General features: G+C 40.3%; 2 protein-coding genes across 4 annotated transcripts in view; both read right to left on the minus strand.

Annotated features, from left to right (window-relative positions):
- LOC101270759 (assembly factor for spindle microtubules) overlaps positions 1-8,689 on the minus strand; it is a 67,815-nt gene extending 59,126 nt beyond the window's left edge. Inside the window, exon 1 of the mRNA XM_012538805.3 lies at positions 7,761-8,689. Coding sequence (XP_012394259.1) covers positions 7,761-8,045 — 285 coding nt within the window. The 5' untranslated portion in view covers positions 8,046-8,689. The remainder of the gene's footprint in view (positions 1-7,760) is intronic.
- A 4,509-nt stretch (positions 8,690-13,198) lies between these two features.
- The window catches only part of ZBTB41 (zinc finger and BTB domain containing 41), a 51,036-nt gene continuing 42,452 nt past the window's right edge, over positions 13,199-21,782 (minus strand). For all 3 annotated transcript variants that reach the window (XM_049708098.1, XM_033415460.2, XM_033415461.2), the window contains one exon: positions 13,199-19,434. In XM_049708098.1, coding sequence (XP_049564055.1) covers positions 18,779-19,434 — 656 coding nt within the window. In that variant the 3' untranslated portion in view covers positions 13,199-18,778. The remainder of the gene's footprint in view (positions 19,435-21,782) is intronic.

A 21,782-nucleotide genomic window follows, 5' to 3' on the forward strand; every position in this document is an offset into this window, starting at 1 on the left:
CAAAAAGGAGGGGGCACCACCCCATAATAGGTGATGCCAAGCCTCTCACAGCCCCTGTGATGGAACCCATCTTGGAAAAAAGATGCACGCACATGTTGGGGAGAGTCCTAGAACAGGTCATTTGTGGGAAAAGAAGTGAGATAATTGGCCAAAGGTGAACAAAGACCCGGAAGGACTGTCCTGTATAAAGGGTTTAAATCGCCTCTTCACTGCACTCCTCTTCGTTAGGAAGGACACCCACACACTTTCTCCCCAGGTGTGTATTGCTTCAGTCTTAAATAAACAAACTGCTTCTCTGTGTGCTCTCCCACTTGTTGTGCTGTGTCTCTAATAATAAACTTTGTACCTGTTTTTACAGTTTTTGCCTCCTTGAAACATTCTCGCTTTCAAACGGGGGTAAGAGCCAGGGCCACTCTGCTTCTAGTCTCTGGGCCCTGGTGGTCTGGCAGCTAGGATTCCTGGTTTTCATCCAGGTGACCCAGGTTCAATTCCTGGGCAGGGAACTAAGATCTCGCTTCAAGCCACGGCTCACTTCTGTCTCTCTGAAATCACTACTACCAGCCGTTCTCAAAACAGTATCTGCTAGAACTGCCAGCTGTAACATTATGGTCTCAAGGCCTCCCCTTGTAACTCTGCAACCCTTTTGGACCCCAAAAAATCCTGGCTTAACAAGCACCCTTACTTCTTGCCAGCTCCAATCCTAATCCTTGATGAACAACTTACGTCACCTTCCTGTTTTTTGCCTTAATAAGCTTTCCTCATTTTGTAGTCTGATGGAACACAATTCAAGTACTTTTTGGATCTGTGTCTCCTGGGCTGGAGTCCTAACAAACCCAAATAAACACCTCTTTATTTCAATCAGTTCTTGGAATTCTTGGTTAACAAAGGAAATTAAAAGTGCTACTCCAGTGAACACAAGAATGATAAGAAAGCAAAACAGCCTTATTGCTGACATGGAGAAAGTATTAACGGTCCGGATAGAAGACCAAACCAGCCACAACATTCGCTTAAGCCAAAGCCTCATCCAGAGTTAAGATCCTAACTCTCTGCAATTCTATGAAGGCTGAGAGAATTAAAGAAACTGTAGACGAGTTTGAAGCTGGCAGAGCTTGGTTCATGAGGTTTAAGGAAAGAAGTCATCTTCACAACATTAAAAGTGCAAGGTGAAGCACTAAGTGCTGATGTAGAAGCTGCAGCAAGTTATCCAGGAGATCTCCTAAGATAATTAATGAAGGTGATTGCACTAAACAAGAGGTTTTCAGTGTAGAGGAAACAGCCTTCTACAGGATGAAGATGCAATCTAGGACTTTCATAGCTGGAGAGGAAAAGTCAATGCCTGGCTTCAAAGCTTCAAATGACAGGCTGACTCTCTCCTTAGGGACTAATGCAACTGGTGACTTCAAGTTGAAGTTAATGCTCGCTTACTATTCTGAAAGTCCTACGGCCCTTAAGAATTATGCTGAATCTACTCTGCCTGTGTTCTGTAAATGGAACAACTAAATCTGGATGATGGCACATGTCTTTACAACATGGTTTACCAATATTTCAAGCCCACTGTTGAGACATACTGCTCAGAAAAAAAGACTAAATTCCTTTCAAAATATTATTGCTCACTGACAATGCACCTGGTCACCCAAGAGCTCTGATGTAGCAGTGAGATTAATGTTATTTTCATGCCTGCTAGAACAACATCTATTCTGCAGCCCATAGATCAAGGAGTAATTTTGACTTTCAAATCTTATTAAGAAATACATTTCATAAGGCTATAGTTGCCATAGATAGTGATTCCTCGGATGGATCTGGGAAAAGTAAATTGAAAACCTTCTGAAAGGGATTCAGCATTCTGGATGCCATTAAGAACATTCATGATTCATGGGAAGAGGTCAAAATATCAACATTAACAGGAGTCTGGAAGAAGTTGATTCTAGTCCTCATGAATGACTTTGAGGGTTTCAGTTACTTCCTGGAAGTAACTGAAGATATGGTAGAAATAGCAAGAGAACTAGAATTGTAATAGGGAAAAACAAATCTGACTCCATATTAGATCTGTTTCTTTTACTTTAAACTCTGTACTCTATTGCTTTTGCTACAAGTTAAGAATGTTGCCTATAGCCTGAAATATACAGGATAGCCCATTCTCAAGGCTCTGACCTTTAAAGGCATAACACTTTTCCATTCATATAGAGATTCAAAAGCTGCAGAACAGAGAATAACATTTGTCTTGTTGGAGGTTTATAGGAACATCATGACCTGACCTACAGGGACAGCTGCGAGAGCAAAGGATTCTGACACCAAGAAGTTTGCAACAACTAACAAGAGACCCTCCCCTTTTAATATAAAAGAAGCCTGAATTCTAACTCAGGTAAGATGGTTCTTTGGAACACCAGTCCGCCATCTTCTTGGTCAGCTGGCTTTCCAAATAAAGTCACTATTCCTTGCCCTAACGACTTGTCTCTAGATTTATTGTCCCGTTGTGTGGTGAGTAGTACGAGCTTGGACTCGGACAACAGATTTAAAAGTGGTGCTTGCAGATGTGACTGAATTGCTGCAATTTCATGATAAAACTTGAATGGATGAGAAGTTGCTTCTTATGGATGAACAAAGAGAATGGTTTCTTGAGATGGAATCTACTCCTGGTGAAGATGCTGTGAAGATTACCGAAATGACAACAAAGGATTTAGAATATTACATAAACTTAGTTGATAAAAAAAGGCAGGGTTTGAGAGGATTGACTTTAATTTTGAAAGACGTTCTACTGTGGTTAAAATGCTATCAAACAGCACCGCAGGCTACAGAGAAATTGTTCATGAAAGGAAGAGTCAATCAATGCAGCAAACTTCACTGTTGTCTTGTTTGAAGAAATTGCCACGGCAACTCCACCCTTCAGCAGCCACCACCCTGATCAGTCAGCAGCATCAACATCGAGGCAAACCCTCCAATGAGCAAAAAGATTACAGTTTACTGAAGGCTCAGATTGTTCGTATCTTTTAGTAGTAGTCTTTTTAACTTAAGATATGTATATTGTCTTTTTAGACATGATGCTATTGTACACTTAATAATTACAGTATAGTGTAAACATAACTTTTATATGCACTGGGAAACCAAAACATTCTTGTGACTCGCTTTACTGTGATTTTCACTCTATTGCAGTGGTCTGAAACTGAACCCACAATATCTCCAAGGTCTGCCTGTACAACTGACTTAATGGGCATATCTATCAAATTTTGTTCTTATTGAGATTCAAATGAAATTATCTGTTTAGGATAAATTCAAGAGTGTGAACTCTTACTACTTGCTTCTCAATTTATATATAGAAAATTTTAAAAGGGGGTGTCCCTTCTAAAGAGTTACTGTTATTTAACAAATAGTTATTGAGTGCCTAATGGCATACATAGTGCCTGACACAGGATAGGCATACATTAAATATTTAACTGACAAAATTATTGAATGAATGAAAAGCAGACATGGTCTCTGGCCTCAGGGACACTATATTCTTCTCAATAAAAGAAATTACAAAATCTAAGTGAAAAGATAAATACAAAAATACAAGTCCCCAATACTGTTATCAATAAAACAAAAAAAAGGTTTGAGAGAGCCAGAGTGAAGGGACCTATAATCTCTAACTGGGTGATCAGAGAGTATACTACTAATTTTTAAGCTAAGACAAAGTATATGAGCAATTCAGCAGAACGTGCCAGCATGTACACAGCCCTGAAACAAGAAACTGCTTAGTGTATCCCTAGAAACAAACAGAGGACCAGTGTGGCTTCATGTTAGCGGGAAGGCAAATGATCTGCGATACATGAGGTTGGAGAGAGAAGCAGAGGACTATGGTATATACGTAATCTCTTTAACAGATTTGAACATTATAAACAGCATTACTTAGGTGTACATTTTGTGGCTGCAGAGGCTTTGTTTTGTTTTGTTTGTTTGCCTATTTTCTTTAAGGCATACCAAAATGAAGTGCTAGTCTTTTTATCCTTAACTGAAAGGTTAATCAGCTAACTCAGGAGGAGAGCACATTGGGAAGAAGATGCTCAGAGCGCTCATCCCCTTTTCCTTTTCCATGCCCCCTCTCCATCCACCTTCCCATGAGGAAGCCCTTCGTTAATCTGTAACAATCCATAGACTGAGACAGTGAGAGCGACTCAGTTCTGAAAAGTATGTCAAGGGATTTATAACTGATACATGCTTTTTGGACTGCAGTGATAGTCTAGCTACAAAACTTCACCTTTTATGGAGACAAATACCCTCAGAGGTCTAAAAACAGAAATAAAACATAAATCATTTTACTTTTTCCCTTTTGTAAATCTTTATTTGGTCTCCCCTGCCCCCCAACTCCACCCTTTAAAAAAATTTCTTCAGTAACTCAAACAAATGAAGGAACAGATCTGTTACACTACTTTCTTTTAAATATGCCTCTATTACCTTCAGTAATGGCATTCTTGGATATGCATCACTGTTAATTTTTTGAACAGAAGCATTGCTATGTGTCTGAGATAAGAATCTTACTATTTTATCTAGATTCTGAAAGACAGCAGAAAGTCAGAATTACAATAAAAAAAGTGGACTGCATCTCCCTCCTTTGGGAGAAGATTAAAAAAATGTTGTCAATCAATAAACAAGATGATCTCTCATAATTCCATCTGGTCCTAAGATTCTGTGGTCTTTGTTTACAAACTTTTTATTAGTGACAAATCAGAAAATGGTAGTTGCAGCCAGTGACAACTGAAGCTGCCTTGTTATTAAATGGATCTGGCCCGCCCCCTTGTGGCCATAAGTGCAATGACCATAACTGTCTGAGAAGCCTGGCTGTGAAGGAGAAGGGAAGAGTCAGGTTTGGGGCTGCCCTGCCAGTCAGTTCATCCAAGTCTCCCAGTCACATCAAATTAGCATCAAACTCATTGCACAACAGACGGGTGGCTTATTTTCTTGAAGAAGTGCGAGCTGCCTCATGTTAGCCTCTACTCGTTTGCAGAGCAAAAGCTCCTATTTCCAGAACTGGCACCAATGAGTCTGTTAAACCATCCAGTTGAGTTGTTCATAACCCTGGTTACAGAGATCATTTGAGGGGTTTGTAAAAAGTAAAAATGCCCCGACCCTCCTCTATGTCCTCCCCAGGAGTGATGCTGTAGTGGGGTCCTGGTACCGGTGGTTTTTTCAAAGCTCACCACTGAGGTAACGTGCAGTCAGGATGGAAACACCACGTAGCTTAATCCCATTCAGTAGGATGGCTGGTGATTTTAACTGAATGTCATTATGAAGACTCAGACCCAAATGACAAATTCCCTACATTAGAGCAGTCCTATGCAGATTCTAACACACCAGTATTATTGAAGTTTTAAAAAGAATGACTAGGAGATTAAAAGAAACACAAAAGATCATTTAAAAAAGTTTTCCTTGGATTGGCCCCAGTAAATCTGCTCTACAAAAATATCCCAAATGACAGTCTTCTGGTCCTCACTCCTTATTAGGCCTAGATACATTGTACTGTAGACCTATTTTTATACTAATTGTGAATTTCTGTCACTATTTGGCAAGTATAACACTTTACCTAGTGGTTCGTTAGATGCCATCTGCGTACGTCGAGTTTTCTGTATTTACCCCCAGAAATTCACATCAGTGAGTGTGGAGTGGTGAGTAGAAATCTCCCTCATTTAACAAGCAATCCAGACAAATCTGATGCACGTGGTTGAGGCATCTCAGAGAAATGCTGCTTAGTCATACCGTGACATGCTAATTCACTGAAGGTGTGGGGTGTGTTGTAGTTAAGGGATGTTCTAATATTTATTTTCTACTACAGTGCTTTCCAAAATGTGGTCCCTGGACCAGTAGCAGAGGCATCACCTGGGAACTTCTTAGAAATGCAAGTTCTAGTCCTATTCTACACATATGGAATCAGAAACTCTGAAGGTGGGGACCCAAAAGTATTTTAACCAGCCCTCCAGGTGATTCTGATGCATTCTTAAATGTGAGAACCACCGGTCTCCTCAAAACAACCTCCTTGACAGTTGTTTGATGTAGCTTCTTGTTCTTAGAATTTTTCCCTCAACCTCCTAACATGTCTTTAGGAAGGAACCATGTCTCACGTCTATAAATCAATATAAGGGAAAGCGCATGGGATTTAAAATTATAAGACCTGGATGGGAATCCCAGCTCTGTCAATTGCTATGAATAAAACCATGCATAAATATTTCCACCCTCTGAGCATATTTCCTCATTAAAAATCAGGAAGAGAACATTTATTCAGGACACAGAGTCCAGACTTTTGCTTGAAGCTTTCTCTCATTTGAGCACCATGCACAGCTGCAGTTGGCATTACTTCCAACCGATGGATGAGAAAATAGACACGGAAGACTCAGAAGAGTGAACTGAGCTGCCTACCCTGATCCACTGGACACAAACACTTTGACAGTGTTGCCTTATCTACAAATGTGGATAAGGACTCCATGAGTTTGATGTAAGGATTAAATAAGGCAACAGAGTTTAAAAGAATTTGTAAACGGTGAACATTATGTTTGTATGTATTATCTTAGTGGCTTGGTGGGTTAAGTGGAATCAGCACACTCAGACCTGAAGCTGAGGGAAATCAACAGCTAATAAAAGACAAGTTTTGTTTTAAAGCAGAAACCATAAAACATCATAAAACAGATGGTTTAAAATATAAGAACAGTTAACTTTTACAGTATAAAAAGTATAATTCTAAAAAAAAAAACCCAAAAACTTTAGTTCCACAAAACAAAAAAGAACAAGTAGAAGCATTATGTAGATAGAAAAATGTATATATCTTTTCACGAAAAGAAAAGCAAACATTTATAAACTAGAGAGAAGGGGCAGGTTCTTAAGTGTAGCTGAACCACTGCTTAGCACAAGTCAACAGACCTCAGATTAAAGCCTCTTCTCACTGCCTTAGGAAGCGGTTATTTACATAAGGAGTGAGACTCCCTCAGCTAATTTTTGTTTTCTTTTCACCCTTTCAGGGATTCTAATCAATGGAAAGACCACAGAAATCAAAATAAGAAAGTAAATTCTCTAGATTTTGGTGACAGGAATGGGAGCATTACTCTGGCCAATGCAATGAAGAAAAGCTACCCACGAAGTTCTTGAAACAACATAAAATTAAATTTGAATCACCGTTAAAACTACACTACAGCAAACAACAAAAATAAGATTAAAATAATAAGGTGTTCATACTGGTTGAAAACAACACTGAGGAAGTATTTTTGGTTTTGTTGCTATAGACGTTTGGCCAAAACAAAGCTCACCGGAATAGTAGTTACCCTGACCCTGTGGAATCAGTTTCCCTATGGAAACTGAAGTGGATATTTAAGATGACTGATGGAAAGCAATTAAAAAACCCTGCTCTAACCAAAGTACTCCTGGCAGTTTTAAATACAGACAGATGGATGGATGGATGGATGGATGGAGAGACAGATGAAAGATAAGAATATTGATTTTAAAAGTGCCATCCATTACTCTGGAACCGCAAGTCTTCTCGAGGCCTGAAGTCTATGAAAAACGCTTCTCTGCAACAGAAAACTAGGAAAGGGCTTCTAAGGATGCTCCGCGCAGGCGCGTGGACGCGCTGTCACCGCCCAAGTCCCCGCTGACCAGGCTCCTCTGCCCCGGGGACCAGGGCTCACCCAGCGTTAGAGGGAAGGACCTTGCTTTATCTCCAGCCCTCAGGTCCGCTGCTGCTCGTTCCGAGGCCCCTCCCGGAGCGCGGCGGGGAGACCGCGGAGGGCCCACTCCCCTCCTACCTGCAGCACGAAGGCGCTCGGCCAGACGGTGAAGCCGCACTCGGCGGCCGGGCCACGGGACAGCCTCACGGCTGTCGCCTCCTCGTTGGGGTTGTCCAGGGCCAGGGGCAGCGTCCGCGAGGCTCCCAGGCGCACGTCCCCGAAGCAGAGGAAGGGCGACCTGCAGAAGTGGCTGAGGGACAGGACCGGCGGGGAGGCCGCCTCCTCCTCGGCCCGGGAGCCCCGCGGCCTCGGTTCCGGGGGGCTCCGTTCCCAGCGGTCGCGCCCCCGACGCCTGGTCGCCATGGCGGCCTCTGGGCCCAACGGGCTGCTCCGAGCCGCCGTGCGGGAACGCCCACCGTGTCCTCTCGGGAAGCTGGGAGAATTGGAGCGAATTCGCCCCCTTTCTCGTGCGATCGCCGGGACCCGGTAAATAAGCCGGACACACAGACTCGCAAACTGGAAACAGGAGCAAACAGCGCAGGTTCTTTGCTCTGTTTAAACTTCCCGCCGCCACCAATGGGGGCGCCCGGACCCGCCCACCTCCCCGCGGGGCCAATCATCGGGCAGCAGTCCCGGCCAATGAGAAGAGGGCGCCTTATTTAAACGTGATGACGGCAGCGCCTGCCTCTGCGCGCGGAGGCGACAATGGCTTCGAGGTCTCTGTGGCCCCTGAGGCCCGGGGCTCAGACTCGGAATTCGCCTTTCGGTTTTGTGAACAGGCTGCTTGAAAGAAAGAGAGTCACAGCACTTCCACCGTAAATGCAGCAGTCATTGCCTTGCTGGGACAGTGATTTCCCTCCCCCAGTATACCCGCCCAGGGTCACAACCCTGAGCTCCCCGCAGAGGCTTCCTGGGCCCAAATGGGAGAAAATGAGGAATATTAAATGTATAGTTAGTGTGAACGTGCTGATGTCAGTGCCTGACCCCAGCAGGGGCTCAGTGATACTGGGAGCAAAACTAGGTAAACAAACAAAACCTGAGATTCCCAGAAATTCATAAGCGATGGTCTTGACTGGCATTGCCGTTGACAAATAACTTCCGGTTTTCATTTTAATTGTAGACATCTGATAATAATGGTTATCGCTTACATGTTACTCTTTGCCAGGCATTGTTTTAAGCCCTGCACATATTTATCTCAACCTTCACTTCAACCCTGTGAGGGAGGTGCCATGATTCGTGCTTCACAGATGAGCGAGGCCGGCGTCCAGCCAGCCAGGAAGTGGCAAAGCCAAGAGACGGACACAGGCAGCTCGGCTGGTCTTGCTCTCACCCCTGCACCTACTGCCTCTAAAGACAGGAGAAGGCTTTAAAAAATAAGGTGTGGATGTGTGTACGCGTGCATGAAATATATCAGGAGGAGACTTTAAAAAATAAATTGTAGATGTGTGTACGCGTGCATGAAATATATCAAAAGAAAGCTCCCTGGGTGGAAAACCAAAATGAGGAAGGTGGGATCTGAAATTATATTCACTGACACCCATTTTGACCTGATGTTGAACCCGGTTATCTTAACGATACTGAATCAAAAGTGTTCATGGAGGTTTCTTAAAATCCTAATTTAGGATTGATGCACAATGAGACCACTACTCCATAATTTTTTAGCAAAATGTTAATGTGAACGACAATAACCTTCATATACACTTACTTTATATTTATTATTTCATACTGTGAATATTGTTCATCAAATTAACATTACGCATATAAGCCCTTAAGCTTAAGTCACTGAAATGTTTGTTTCAACCCTTTTTAACAGGATAGTAACACATCTTGTTTATCTATGCTCTCCCCTCACAGCTTCTCTTCATAAAGCAAAGCTGTTGACGCACAATTTTAGAAAATCCAGAATGAACTGTATGGATTATTTTTTATTTGCCCTCCACTTCCATCCTCCACCCTTTTCCAGCCTGCTCTTTGCTGTGGGATGCTGGCCTGTGTTCTGTATTTGCTACATCCATAGTTTTTTTACTCTGTAGCTTCTCTTTTACTCAAAGAGAGAGGTAAGGGTACTTCCCTCATTCCTGCCCCCCTTGGGCTGGCTCCATCTCAACATTAAAATCACAAGTAGCTGGAGAGGTGCCCTCTCCTCATGGGTCTCTGGGGATCTGGGTGTGGGGATACCATGGTGTTACTAGTCCCAGGATATGGCACTATTGCTTGTTTCCCTGCATCCCTGTCACATCTTTGCAAATGGTCCCTTTATTAAACTTCCTTGAATTCCACTAAATTGGAGAGGGCCAACTATTTCCTTAGTGTCCCTGGCTGATGCAATAGTGGCCTTAGGAAATTGCCTCTTAAGATCGAATTCTGAATTGAGTTGCTCCTATCTGAGGAGCACAGGGATAAACTCCTGCTAGCGAGAAACATCACGATAATCCACGGGATGCGGTAGCATCCTGAGTCCTCAAATCATCTATCTGTGGCGGCAGCATGAGATGAAGTGCATACGAAGGGCAATTTATTCAAAGATCAGGTGGCCGGGGCACACAGTGGCTATGCCAACACTTTATAAATGATTATAAAGCTTAGAGTGTCACCTGGTTTCACCTGACCACCCTGGAGAGCACACATAGGGAAAAAGAAAATGAAACTCTGTTGAACATCCAAGGGTACCACTAAGAACATATCTTGAGAACAAGAATGTGTGGACGGAAGGCCTGAAGAAGCCCCTCACTTCCTGTGGTCTCAGGGAACACATGGCCGAGGACTAATCCCGAGGCTGCTGGTAAATGTGGCAGCACTGATGAAATGCTCGACCCTACCAGCCCTCCTAGCTAAGGGGAGGGAGGGGGACCCTGGGAAGGAGTACGGTATTTGGGCAAAATTTTAAAGGCTGAGAGCTTGTATTTCTCCCTATTCCCACAAACCTCCCTCACCAGCAGAGGCAGCCCCTCCACCGGTCCTTTATATTGATGACATTTGCTAATTAAATCTGATGAGCAAGAAACAGCTGTCAGGAGCTGGGAGGGTCTGAGACTTACCCCGCTGAAGCTTTACTGGAACACAGAGACACCCATTCCTTTACATGTTATCTATGGCCGCTTTCACACTACAAAGGTGGAGTCGAATAGTTCCAGGAGAAATCATATTGCCTGCAAAGCCTGTACTACTTAGTATCTGGCCCTTTACAAAGAAGTTTGCTGACCTGGGATCTAATCCAAGGAACCAAACAACTGGATGTGACAAGCAACATTCCATTATCAAGTCAAAGTGGTGAACACCAGCCCAGGGCTGAGCAGGCCCCAAGTTCACAAGCTGCACAGACGACACGGGTCCTGTAATATCTCCTCCTCCTACACTGTCTCTCTCAGGCTGTACCTCGGGGAAATCGGGGATCTCCTTGACCATCTCATAAAGGAAGACAAAGCCTGGTTTATGGACGGATGTGTATGGTAGGCCAGATGTGAGCAGAGCTGCGCTATAGCCTCCCCTCAGGGTAGATGAGAACACTCAGGGAGCAGAAGTTTGGATGGTACATCTAGTCCACTACAAAGGGGAGAAGACACGTCTCTGCTCTCTGCTGACTCAAGGGCACAGTCAACAGGTTTGGCAGCGGGTCAAGGGTTTGGAAAAAGCAAAATGAAAACTTGGTGACAAGTTAAGTCTGGGGAGGAGAGGTTTGTAAAAGGACATCTCAAAATAGGGACAGGGGGACTTCCCTGGTGGCACAATGGTTAGGAATCCGCCTGCCAATGCAGGGGACATGGGTTTGAGCCCTAGTCGGGGAAGATCCCACATGCTGCGGAGCAACTAAATCCATGCGCCACAACTGCTGAGCCTGTGCTCTGGAGCCCGTGAGCCACAACTACTGAGCCCATGTGTCACAACTACTGAAGCCTGCACGCCTAGAGCCCGTGCTATGCAACAAGAGAAGCCACCGCAGTAAGAAGCCCGTGCACCACAACAAAGACCCAACGCAGCCAAAAATAAATTAATTAATTTAAAAGAAAAATAGGGACAGGAAGTTAAGAAATTTGTGTCCCTAGTAAATGCCATCAGAGAATATCCAAGGTAAAGGAAGAGCTCAAAAATCAGGCAAACAAGACAACGTGTCCTGCTTAGGTGTTAGAACCTCTTTCCTCAGAGACCCCATTCCTCCTTGGTGAACCCATGTATACAATGGCCATAGCCGCAGATATGGGGGCTATGAAAGAGCTTAAACAGTCTCCGTCCTTCCAAGGCTGATTGGATGTGCCACCGCTGAGAGCCTGACCTGTGAACAGAGGCCAAGCAGAACCCCCAGTGTGACTGCACTCCCCAGGGACCAACCAGTTACCTGTGGCATGTCGGTTACATTAAACACTTTCTACCACAGAAGAGGTGGTATTTTCCTCTCTGGAGTAGATGCATTTTCTGAGTATAGATTGCTGTACCTGCCCCCACTATCCATGCACAGACGTACAGAATGCTTTCTCTAGAACCAATGAATCTGTGGAGGTTTTCAAAATGTGTCTAAAAATTCTTGGTCACTTCTCCCTTCAAGAGGGGAATCTTAATTTGTGTCCCTTGAGTGGTGTGGACTTAGGGACTCACAGTGGCAGATGTGATGTGCTATCACTTCCTAGATTAGGTTATAAAAGACTGCAACTTAAATCCTGCCTGTGTTCTCTTTCATTTTTTCAGCTGGGGGCAGCCAGCTGTGTATCTATCACCAGGCAGCCCTGTAGAGAGAGGCTGTGTTGGGAGGAACTATGGCCAGAAGTGGGCTTGGAGGTGAAGTCTGCTCCAGGATGGCCTCTAGAGACTGCAGGTCCCATGAAGTTTGACTTCAACCTCTGGCCCTGAGCCAGAGCCACCTAGCTCAGCCAGTCGATTCCTGACCCACAGGACCTGTGAGATAATGTCTGTTGTTTCAAGCCACTACATTTGGTCTAATGTGTTACACAGCAATAGAGAATTAGGTGTCCCACACAACACCGCCTCCAGTGGGAAGGCTTGGAATTCACTAGTCTTCTACCAGCTGCCTGTGGAGGCTCAGTTATGGTGCCAGATGCAGATGACAGCTGGCCAGGTCGGGTGTGTCCTGTCACTCAGCTCTTGCCTTAGACCAGCAGTGGTCCCTCCTGTGGCCAGAGTGTACAGTTCTGGGAATGAGGGGTAGTGGCGAGAGTGACCCCTCTCACTGTCGCAGGCAACAGCCCATTCATGTGATTTTCTACACTTCAGACTCCTTGGGGAAAAACAGCACATGACTACTTCAAGCATAATAGTCCACTATTAATATTTAAACTTATATTAATTAGCCACTTAAAAACCATTAAATAATGATTTATACATTTAACATATAAAATATTTCAAAATGATATCTAGCTTATGAAAAATAAAGAAAATTTTAATAACTGTGCCCCAAGACACTGGTTTTCTATGTGTTCATGGTCTTTTTATTCAATTTTTCAGGAGGCAGGCAGAGCACTGCATTGTCATGCTATGAAAATGTGTTCAATAAAACCTAGATATGCTTTATTAGGACCAAAGAACTTTATTTTAAATATCAAAACAACACAAAGAACTAGTTCAATATACAATACACTTCCTAGTCTTCACAGAGAACTGAATTTTTCTATAAAGACATTGGTACTCAGGATACACGAGACAGTCAAAATATCTATAAAACTCACAAGATACTTTACACACAGTTGACAAAATAATGAATCTTGATATTTTAGATTTTTCTTTGCAATCGTTTTTTAAAAGAGTTCTTATGATTAAAAAGAAAACTTAGGATTGGAGACTGAAAACTAGGTTCATAGGCATTTCCACTTTAGTGTACATCATAAATTCCGTAATCAGAACACTTCCTACACAACACGGAGCAGCCAAGTGCCCACCTCTGTGCTCATGTTTTGGCAGCCGCACGCATCGGTTGTAATACAGTTTTGTCCACAGGGATAAGAAAAGTCCGATTGTTACAAGGAATAAAAATTTTGTAATTACAAAGCAGGAATACCAAGCAACGAGGCGAAATAACAATGAGAAGTGTGCATGCTCTTCTTTCAAGAAATGTTTTAAAATCGCCAGCAGTAATGCAAGCACCGAAATTACTTCTTTACCTAAGAATTTGGAAAAAAGCAGAACAAAAGACGTATATACATCTTTGTATAACCTCTAGTCTCTGAATATAATTCTTATTTTCTCTCTATATAAATGGCTACAGAGGCTAAATTTAAATTGGGGATTTTTCAACACAGACTCAAGATCAATGCACAGCAAGTTGAAAAGTGAAGAGTAAACACAGTACAGACGCTCTCTCTACCAGACCTTTCCCTCATCCTCCACATGACCTAATGCTGTAACTTCTACCTTATTAAGGCCACTTCCAAAGAGGAAGCGCAGAAAACATGCAACTATTGCAGGAAAAAAGTACCTTGAAGTAGAAATAATTTTAGAGGAAATAAGGGAACGATCCCCCCTTCCTAAACCACTACAGACTTTACTGAGAGGAATGTGCAAAAGAAAGGGGGGGACCTAAAAAGAATTGTCTATGGTTCCTAGAAATTATCAAAAAATTATTCTCACATTATCCATTATTCAATCTAATAGTAACATTTACCGTAACACTATTAAAAGTTTTAGAAATGCTACTTTTGTTTCTTATTAAAAAATACATTTCGAGTCATTTTAAATTTGGCACTGAATCTTAGAATAATCCAACATGACTTTAAAAGTCCCAATTTTTCCTGAGTTCATCAACTCAATTTGTTTGTTGGTTGGGATCTTGCTGCTTTTTATGAGACCCATCTCAAACCATCACCTCTGGCTCAGTTTTAGGCAAACTGAAAAAAGAAGCGGTTCAGTGTAGAGCTGGGTGGTTTGGTAACTGATTATTAACAAGAAAAGGTGGGGGATGGGAGGAGGAGAGGCAGACACACTGCTCTTTTTACTTTATTTGTCAGATTCCTCTAATGAGCATCTAGAGACAGGTCCAGGAGTGGCTTCACAGTAACTAGAAAGGCCACAGTAGTAGAGATTAAAAAAAAAAAAAAAAATCACACTAGTACTTGGTGCCAATTTTCCTACAAAAACATAAAGCAACCTAAAAACAACTGTTGCCTGACCAGCAGGCAACACACACATAAAACCCATAACAACAACAAAACCACAATCATTTTTTAACCAAAACAATCTAGCCAGCAGAGTCAACTCCAAGCAAGTATAGCGCACTGAAAAGGCACAAAGCATTCAATCCAGAGAAGACTGGGCATATATAAAAGGACACTGTCAAAGAGCTGATGCTCCCCGTCTCACTTTCCACCACTCTGATACAGCAGAGTGATCTGCTAGGAAGAGAACGCAAACAAACTTACACACACACACCAGTTAATGGTGTTTTTAATTCGTTTGCAATTATAGAGTGAAAAGCAATGAATGACATTTAAATACTTGTTAGCCCTTAACTAATAGCTTATAGTCACTCCTCAAAGATGTTTTGACAATTTTAAGGTTGACAGAAAATTATTTATGTACCTACTTCATGATCTACCATCACTTTAAAGAAAGTCACTTAATAAAGCACCAGTTTAAAACCCTATTTTTGCTACTCCTCTTCAACAGATGACTAAGTTACTTACTTAAAAGTATGCAAAGATCACTGCCTTCACAGTCGTTGGTGAAATCTTGCTGGCATGAAGAACAAACCCTAATCTTAAATAGCATTTTAGGCTGCAAAAAATAGGTGGGGTTTCTTACAAAAAAATCTTCAGCTTGTCTTAAAAAAAATTCTAAGGCAAAATTAATTAATAGTGTAGTGTAAAAAGTAAGCTTATTTTTAGCATTTAATAGTGTCCACTTAAAAGATAACATTCAATTAATTAAACTGAGGAAAACTGAGTATTTTTATTTGTAACTGGTTTGTCAGTATGACTATTCCCAGAGTATTTTCTTCTGTTCTCATTTTTATACATATAAACACAAACATTTAATCTTAGTATTCAAACGATTTTTTAAAAAAATCCATAATCCTAGGACTTCAACTGTGCTTCTTTGGACACATATTTATTCAAACAACAAAGAATTTAAATTCTTTTAAACTATTTTAATACCTACTAAAAATCTTTGGTGCATTTAAGTAAAAATGGATTAGGTTAACAAATTCCTACATTTGATAAATTATTCAATTTACATAATAAGTGCTAACTGCTATCAACAACAAAATTAATTTAAAACAATAAATTATGCTCATAAAATAAAAAATTCTGCATGAGGCTAAACTTAGTTGCAAGATTCAAAATTTTAAGTATAAAATTTACAGAATTAATGGGTTTTAGAGTTAATGGAGCATTTGTTCAAAATGCTCCAAATCACAATGTGACAAAAGGTTAACTGAAAAGAGCAGGCCTCATTTCATATTTTTTTGTGCCAACTTCAAAAACTTATATACATTCAGTTTGCTCAAATCCATGAGGTTTTCACAATTGTAAAATTTCGTATATTCTAATTTGGAAATTAGAGGCAGATTTGTTTGTCTGTTCACCCGCTGAGGTTATTTCTTCATAAGAATTATACTACCTACCTCCCAGACTGTTTTCAAGATTACATGAGAAAACGCAGTGCCCGGCACCTTGTAAGCATTCATTAATGCTCCATTTCTTTCCCTATTAGTAGCTCTGCCACTTATTAATGATGTAGCCTTAACCTCAGATTCTTTATCTCTAACATGGGAATACAGTATGTCATTTCTATTTCAGAGCTGGTTATGAGGTTTAAATGAGATAACTGTGAAAGCATTGTATAAAACAGTAAACTACTATTCAAGTTTGTTATCTACAATAATAACTAAATATAATTATGTTTCACTTTATATAAGAGATGTATTCCAGAAAAGTTCTATACTGTAAACCAATTCCTACAATCAAATCATATATTTAAAGCATTAGGAGATTATTATTAAAAGAACCCTAAAGTCAATACCTTCAAAAAGCAAGGTATTCTTTTGAATGTTGAAAATGCAACACCGCAACACCCTCTTTTTCTGCTACCAAACATATAATATACCACACACATATACATATATACCATTTGCCTTTCTGTAAGTCCAAACTTTTCTACATTGGTTTATATGCAAGGCAGGGTACACTTTTAGATATGATTTCTTTTCATCATACTAAGTTTTTTAGTTAAGTCTTGCAGGTCTTTATGATAAAAATCATAAAGATATGTATTTTTTAAAGTCATTTTGAAAGACAGAATAATAGTACCTCATATAGTCAAGTTCTATCATGTAAGTACTCCAGACATAACATTTCCACACGAAAGTAAGAATGCTTTATAAAGAATTAATACATAACTAGTATCTATCGGTCCTAGGATAATTATAACCAAACTTTAATAAATGAGGCAAAACTCAGGTTGGTTTTATTACTTATATGAGCTACTTTGGTTAACTGCCCTAATTCTCAACTTTTTTTTTCTTTTGTTTTATTTCCATTAGTGTGGTGAGTATTCCTGTAAAGTACCTTCATTTCTTAAGTGCTTCAGGAAACAAGTTTCCACATTATTAAGTGGTTAAATTTTATTCACTAAAACTTCATTATTTTATTTGTGATTTTTTTCACAAGGGCTGGGCCAGACTTTACACAAAAAAAGTGCTTAAAGCAATTAGGAGTGTAAACAAAACTGAAGTAGAAAACTCTTAAAATTGCTATTTTCCAGTAGTTTACATACAAATGACATGCTAATAATAAATCAACCCTGCCTATTCTCTAACCCTTTAAGCAGCTCTACTAGGAAACATCCTAGTTTAAGTTTAAACTGACTTGAAAATATGGAAAGTGCACATCTTTAAAGGTTATTTTACAATTCTGACTTTTTCCTCATTTAATTTTAATCAGTGAGGCTTTGCTCCAACTGCTATTTACTTTTACCAAGTCCTCAACTTTTGTCTCATACAAAAATAAAAATCAAGGATAATTACAGACATTAGGCTTATTGTAAAGCAAAAATAAAGATCTAGATTACATGTAAATCTGTATACAAATAATGGTTCCCTTTAATTAAAAAACATTAAGTTCAATTAGACACAAATTTTATGTTTGTTTGGCACCTTTTCTAACAATCATATATGAAATCTGTAGGTTCTATTTCCCAGAGTTTCAGTTAGCAAAGGTAAATGAGACCAAAAGTAGCTTGTTAAATTTTCACTAATTAGTTATAACTGCCCTTCCCATAGTAAGATGAAGATATATGTTGTGATATATTATTGTTTCTGAAATAAATGGCAAAATACATAAGGTGAACTTACCTTGAAAAATATCTAGTTAAAACTGTCATATTTTGCTTTTAACACATTTTCAACTTGTGTAATTTAATGCCTAGACCTGTATTTGCATTTCTTATTCACAATAATTGAAGCACAGGCAAAAACCAACCATCTGGGTAATTATTTCAATTCTACATTTCCTTTAATGAGCTAATCCTGCATTAGTTAGCTTTCTGGCTTTGAGTTTGTCAAAAGACCAAAGGACAGTCATAAACTGAAATTATGGCCGGATGAAAAAAGAACACCCAACTATCCAAGACTTTCTTATAAATTCAAATTCCTGATTTCAGTTTTTAAAAATCTGGAAGAAATAATCATGACACTTAAGTTAGGATAAGGAACAGTTGCAATTATCAGTTCTATATACTCTTGTATTCTTTCTCAAAAGCTACATCATCCTTAACACTTGTTTGGAAGATGGGGAAGGGAGAAATGAGGAATGAGACTAAAGAAGAATAAAAATTTCCATTGATGACTAAAAACAAATACCCTCATAATGTTAACAGCTAATAGTTTTGAAAAGTTAAAGAAACCATTAAAAATTAGCATTAGCCTTTAAAAAAATCATAAAAATGTCCATTTCAAATATTATACCTCAAAATATGTCCAAATATTCATATGTTCAGTAAACAGAGATACATATTTTTCTTGATTTGAAATGGTTCTGAGGACTTGAGAAACTAGAGAAAATGAAAAAATAGCAGCCCCACTAAGTTAAAAGCTGTCAGCTCTAGGCTACCATTAACACGTAACCACAGAAAAAGTCTGTGGAATGCTTATTTACTCATGAATGATGCTCACGATTAGAAATATTTTGTACAGCAGTGGCATTATCAAGGCCCAATAACGTTCCAAGATAAGACTGTTCTCTAGGATCTAGCATTTGTTCAGGTCGGACTGGATGAACTATATTTGCAGGCTGAGGAGTAAGAGTGTATTTCTCCAGGAAAGCTAAGTCAGCTGCTCGTGGGTAATCAGTGGATGGCTGCTGTGGCGACAAGATCTCGTGAGAAGGTGGAGGGAGAGTAGTGGTGTGACGCACCAGGTCACTCTGAGTGTCAGGCATCTGGACTGGAACCAGCGTTACAGGGACACACACTTCAGCAGACACACTCTGCAACATAGTCTTGGCTTCTGACGGGTAAACTTTGGGCTGGTCCATATATTGTTTTGTTTCTGTTTGAAAGATTTTATCATCGGATGAGTACTCTACTGGCAAGGATACAAGCTTCTCCTCAGAAGCACCGAGAGGATCGTCAGGTGACTTTATGCCATGAACGTGGTCAATGTGGTATTTCAGCTTGTCTTTCCGCTTAAATGTTGCATTACAGTGCTGACAGTTGAAAGGCCGGGCATCAGAATGAATGACCAAGTGTTTTGTTAAAGTTTTCTTAATTCTAAAAGATTGATTGCAAATTTGACACTTGTATGGTTTTTCACCTGTATGAACACAAATGAAATTAACTGTAAAACGCAGTCACTTGGTAAGACAATGATTTTAATTAAGTAGCAAATTTTCCATGGGAATTCTTACACGAACTTAATAAAAGCAGTAATGCATGCTATCACAAAGTGGAGACAGTATAGTAACTGGTAAAGAGAATGAGCTCAAACATCCAAAAGATCTTAGTTTGAATTCTAGCTACACCATTTACCAGGCAAACCTGGAGCAACCTCCCCAACTTCTAAGCAGTTTCCTCACCTGTTATATGGAATAATAACAGTACCTACCTCACAGACTTGGTGAAAGGACTGAATGAGAAAATGAAATAATAGTGCTTAGCATTACACTGGCATGTGGTAAGTACTTGATAAACCTAGGCTGTTGTCATTATTGCTTGCTTGCTATTATTCCCACTATAGCCTCTAAAAGAGTTGTAAACTAGAGCATTTGATTTCCTCCCACCCAAGAAGGATAAAAGCTAAAACAGCAACTCGATTAACCTGGTTCTTTGGATCAGAATGAGAAGTAGTAACACCAATGTCTAGCCTGATGTTAGAATAAGGAGAGTTGATGAGGATCAAGAATAAGGAAGCTTGGGCTTCCCTGGTGGCGCAGTGGTTGAGAGTCCACCTGCCGATGCAGGGGACACGGGTTCGTGCCCCGGTCCGGGAAGATCCCACATGCTGCGGAGCAGCTGGGCCCGTGAGCCATGGCCGCTGAGCCTGCGCGTCCGGAGCCTGTGCTCCGCAACAGGAGAGGCCACAACAGTGAGAGGCCCGCGTACCGCAAAAAAAAAAAAAAGAATAAGGAAGCTTGGCCAGTTTTCAATTCTTCCTGAGTCAGGTTCTCACACAGCAGTTTTTGGTTTTTGTTTTTTTCCCATGAAACATAAATTCCTACAGTAGCCAGGGTGGTTGGCTAATCCCTGAAAGTTATGATTTTGTTACCTTACATGGTGAAAGGGTCTCTGCAGATATGATTAAGGTTAAAGACCCTGAAGTGGGGAGATTAACCAGGTAGGCCCAATCTAATCACGTGGGTCTTTAAAAGCAGTGATAACTGAAGATGAAAAGGTCAGAGAGCTGTGACAAGAGAACTCAATCCCGAACTGCTGGTTCTGAAAACGGAAGAAGGAGGCTAGGACCCACGGAATGTGGCAGCCTCTAGAAGCTGAGAAAGCTCTCAGCTTACAACCAGTTAAAAAACTAGAACCTGGGCCCTGGTCCTGCAACTCAAAGAATCGATTCTACCAATAACCCACATGAGCAGGAAACAGATTCCCCTCTAGAGCCTCCAGAAAGAAATGGAGCCCTACCAACACCGAGGTTTTAGCTTGGGTCACACTTCTCACCTACAGATTTGTTACATCATAAACTTGTATTGTAAGCCATTTGCAAGAGAGGGGTACATAAGACAAAGTGATCAGTCTAACATACATATAATTGGAGTCTCAGAAAGAAAATAAGAGTATAGGTCAAGAACAGTATTTGAAAGAAAAATTGACTGAGAATCTTCCTAAATGAAAGTCAAGTCATAGATGCAATAAGTTCTACACATCTTACAAAATACAAAAAGAAAGAAAAAAAAAACAACCCCAAAACACATCTGGGCACACTATAATAAAACTACTGAAAATCAAAGACAGAAAAATCTTAAAAAGCAGTGAATTAAAGAGAGATTTCTTTTAAATGAGCAACAATAAGACTGCCAGTATATTTTTCAACAAACACTAGAGAAGGTCAAAGAGGAAAAAAATGACAAATTTAAAATATTGAAAGAAAAATAACTGCTAATGTAAATTCTATAGTCAGCCAAATAGTCTCCATAAAGTAAAATAACATTTTCAGACAATCAAAGCCTAAGAGAATTTGGTGCCAGCAGATATGCACAAAAGGGAATCCTACATGAAGAAGGAAAATGGTCATGAAGGAAGGAGTGGAGAGTAAAGGGTAAATATGGTTAAAAATAAATGAGTTATTTAAAGCAAACAAACAAAATAATAATGTTTTACATGGTTTAAAGTATACGTAAAATTAAAATACATATAACACGTAAAGGCTGAGAGAGATGAGGTGTCGTAAGGTCTTTGAATTGTCTAGAAAAGGGATCAAGAACTAATTTAAGATAGACTGTAATAATTTAAGAAGAACACATGTTGTGATCTTCAAGGTGACTACTGAAAGAATACTGAAAGAACATACAATTAACAAGTAAACTGAGGGAAAATGGGTAATAAAAATACTTCATAATTACAAGGAAATGAAGACAAGAAAAAGAAAGCATCAAGAAACAGACGGGACAAATAGCATGATGACAGATTTGAACCCAAATAAATGAGAAATCA

The sequence above is a fragment of the Orcinus orca genome, chromosome 1 (genome assembly GCF_937001465.1).
Source record: "Orcinus orca chromosome 1, mOrcOrc1.1, whole genome shotgun sequence".
NCBI classification, from domain to species: domain Eukaryota; kingdom Metazoa; phylum Chordata; class Mammalia; order Artiodactyla; family Delphinidae; genus Orcinus; species Orcinus orca.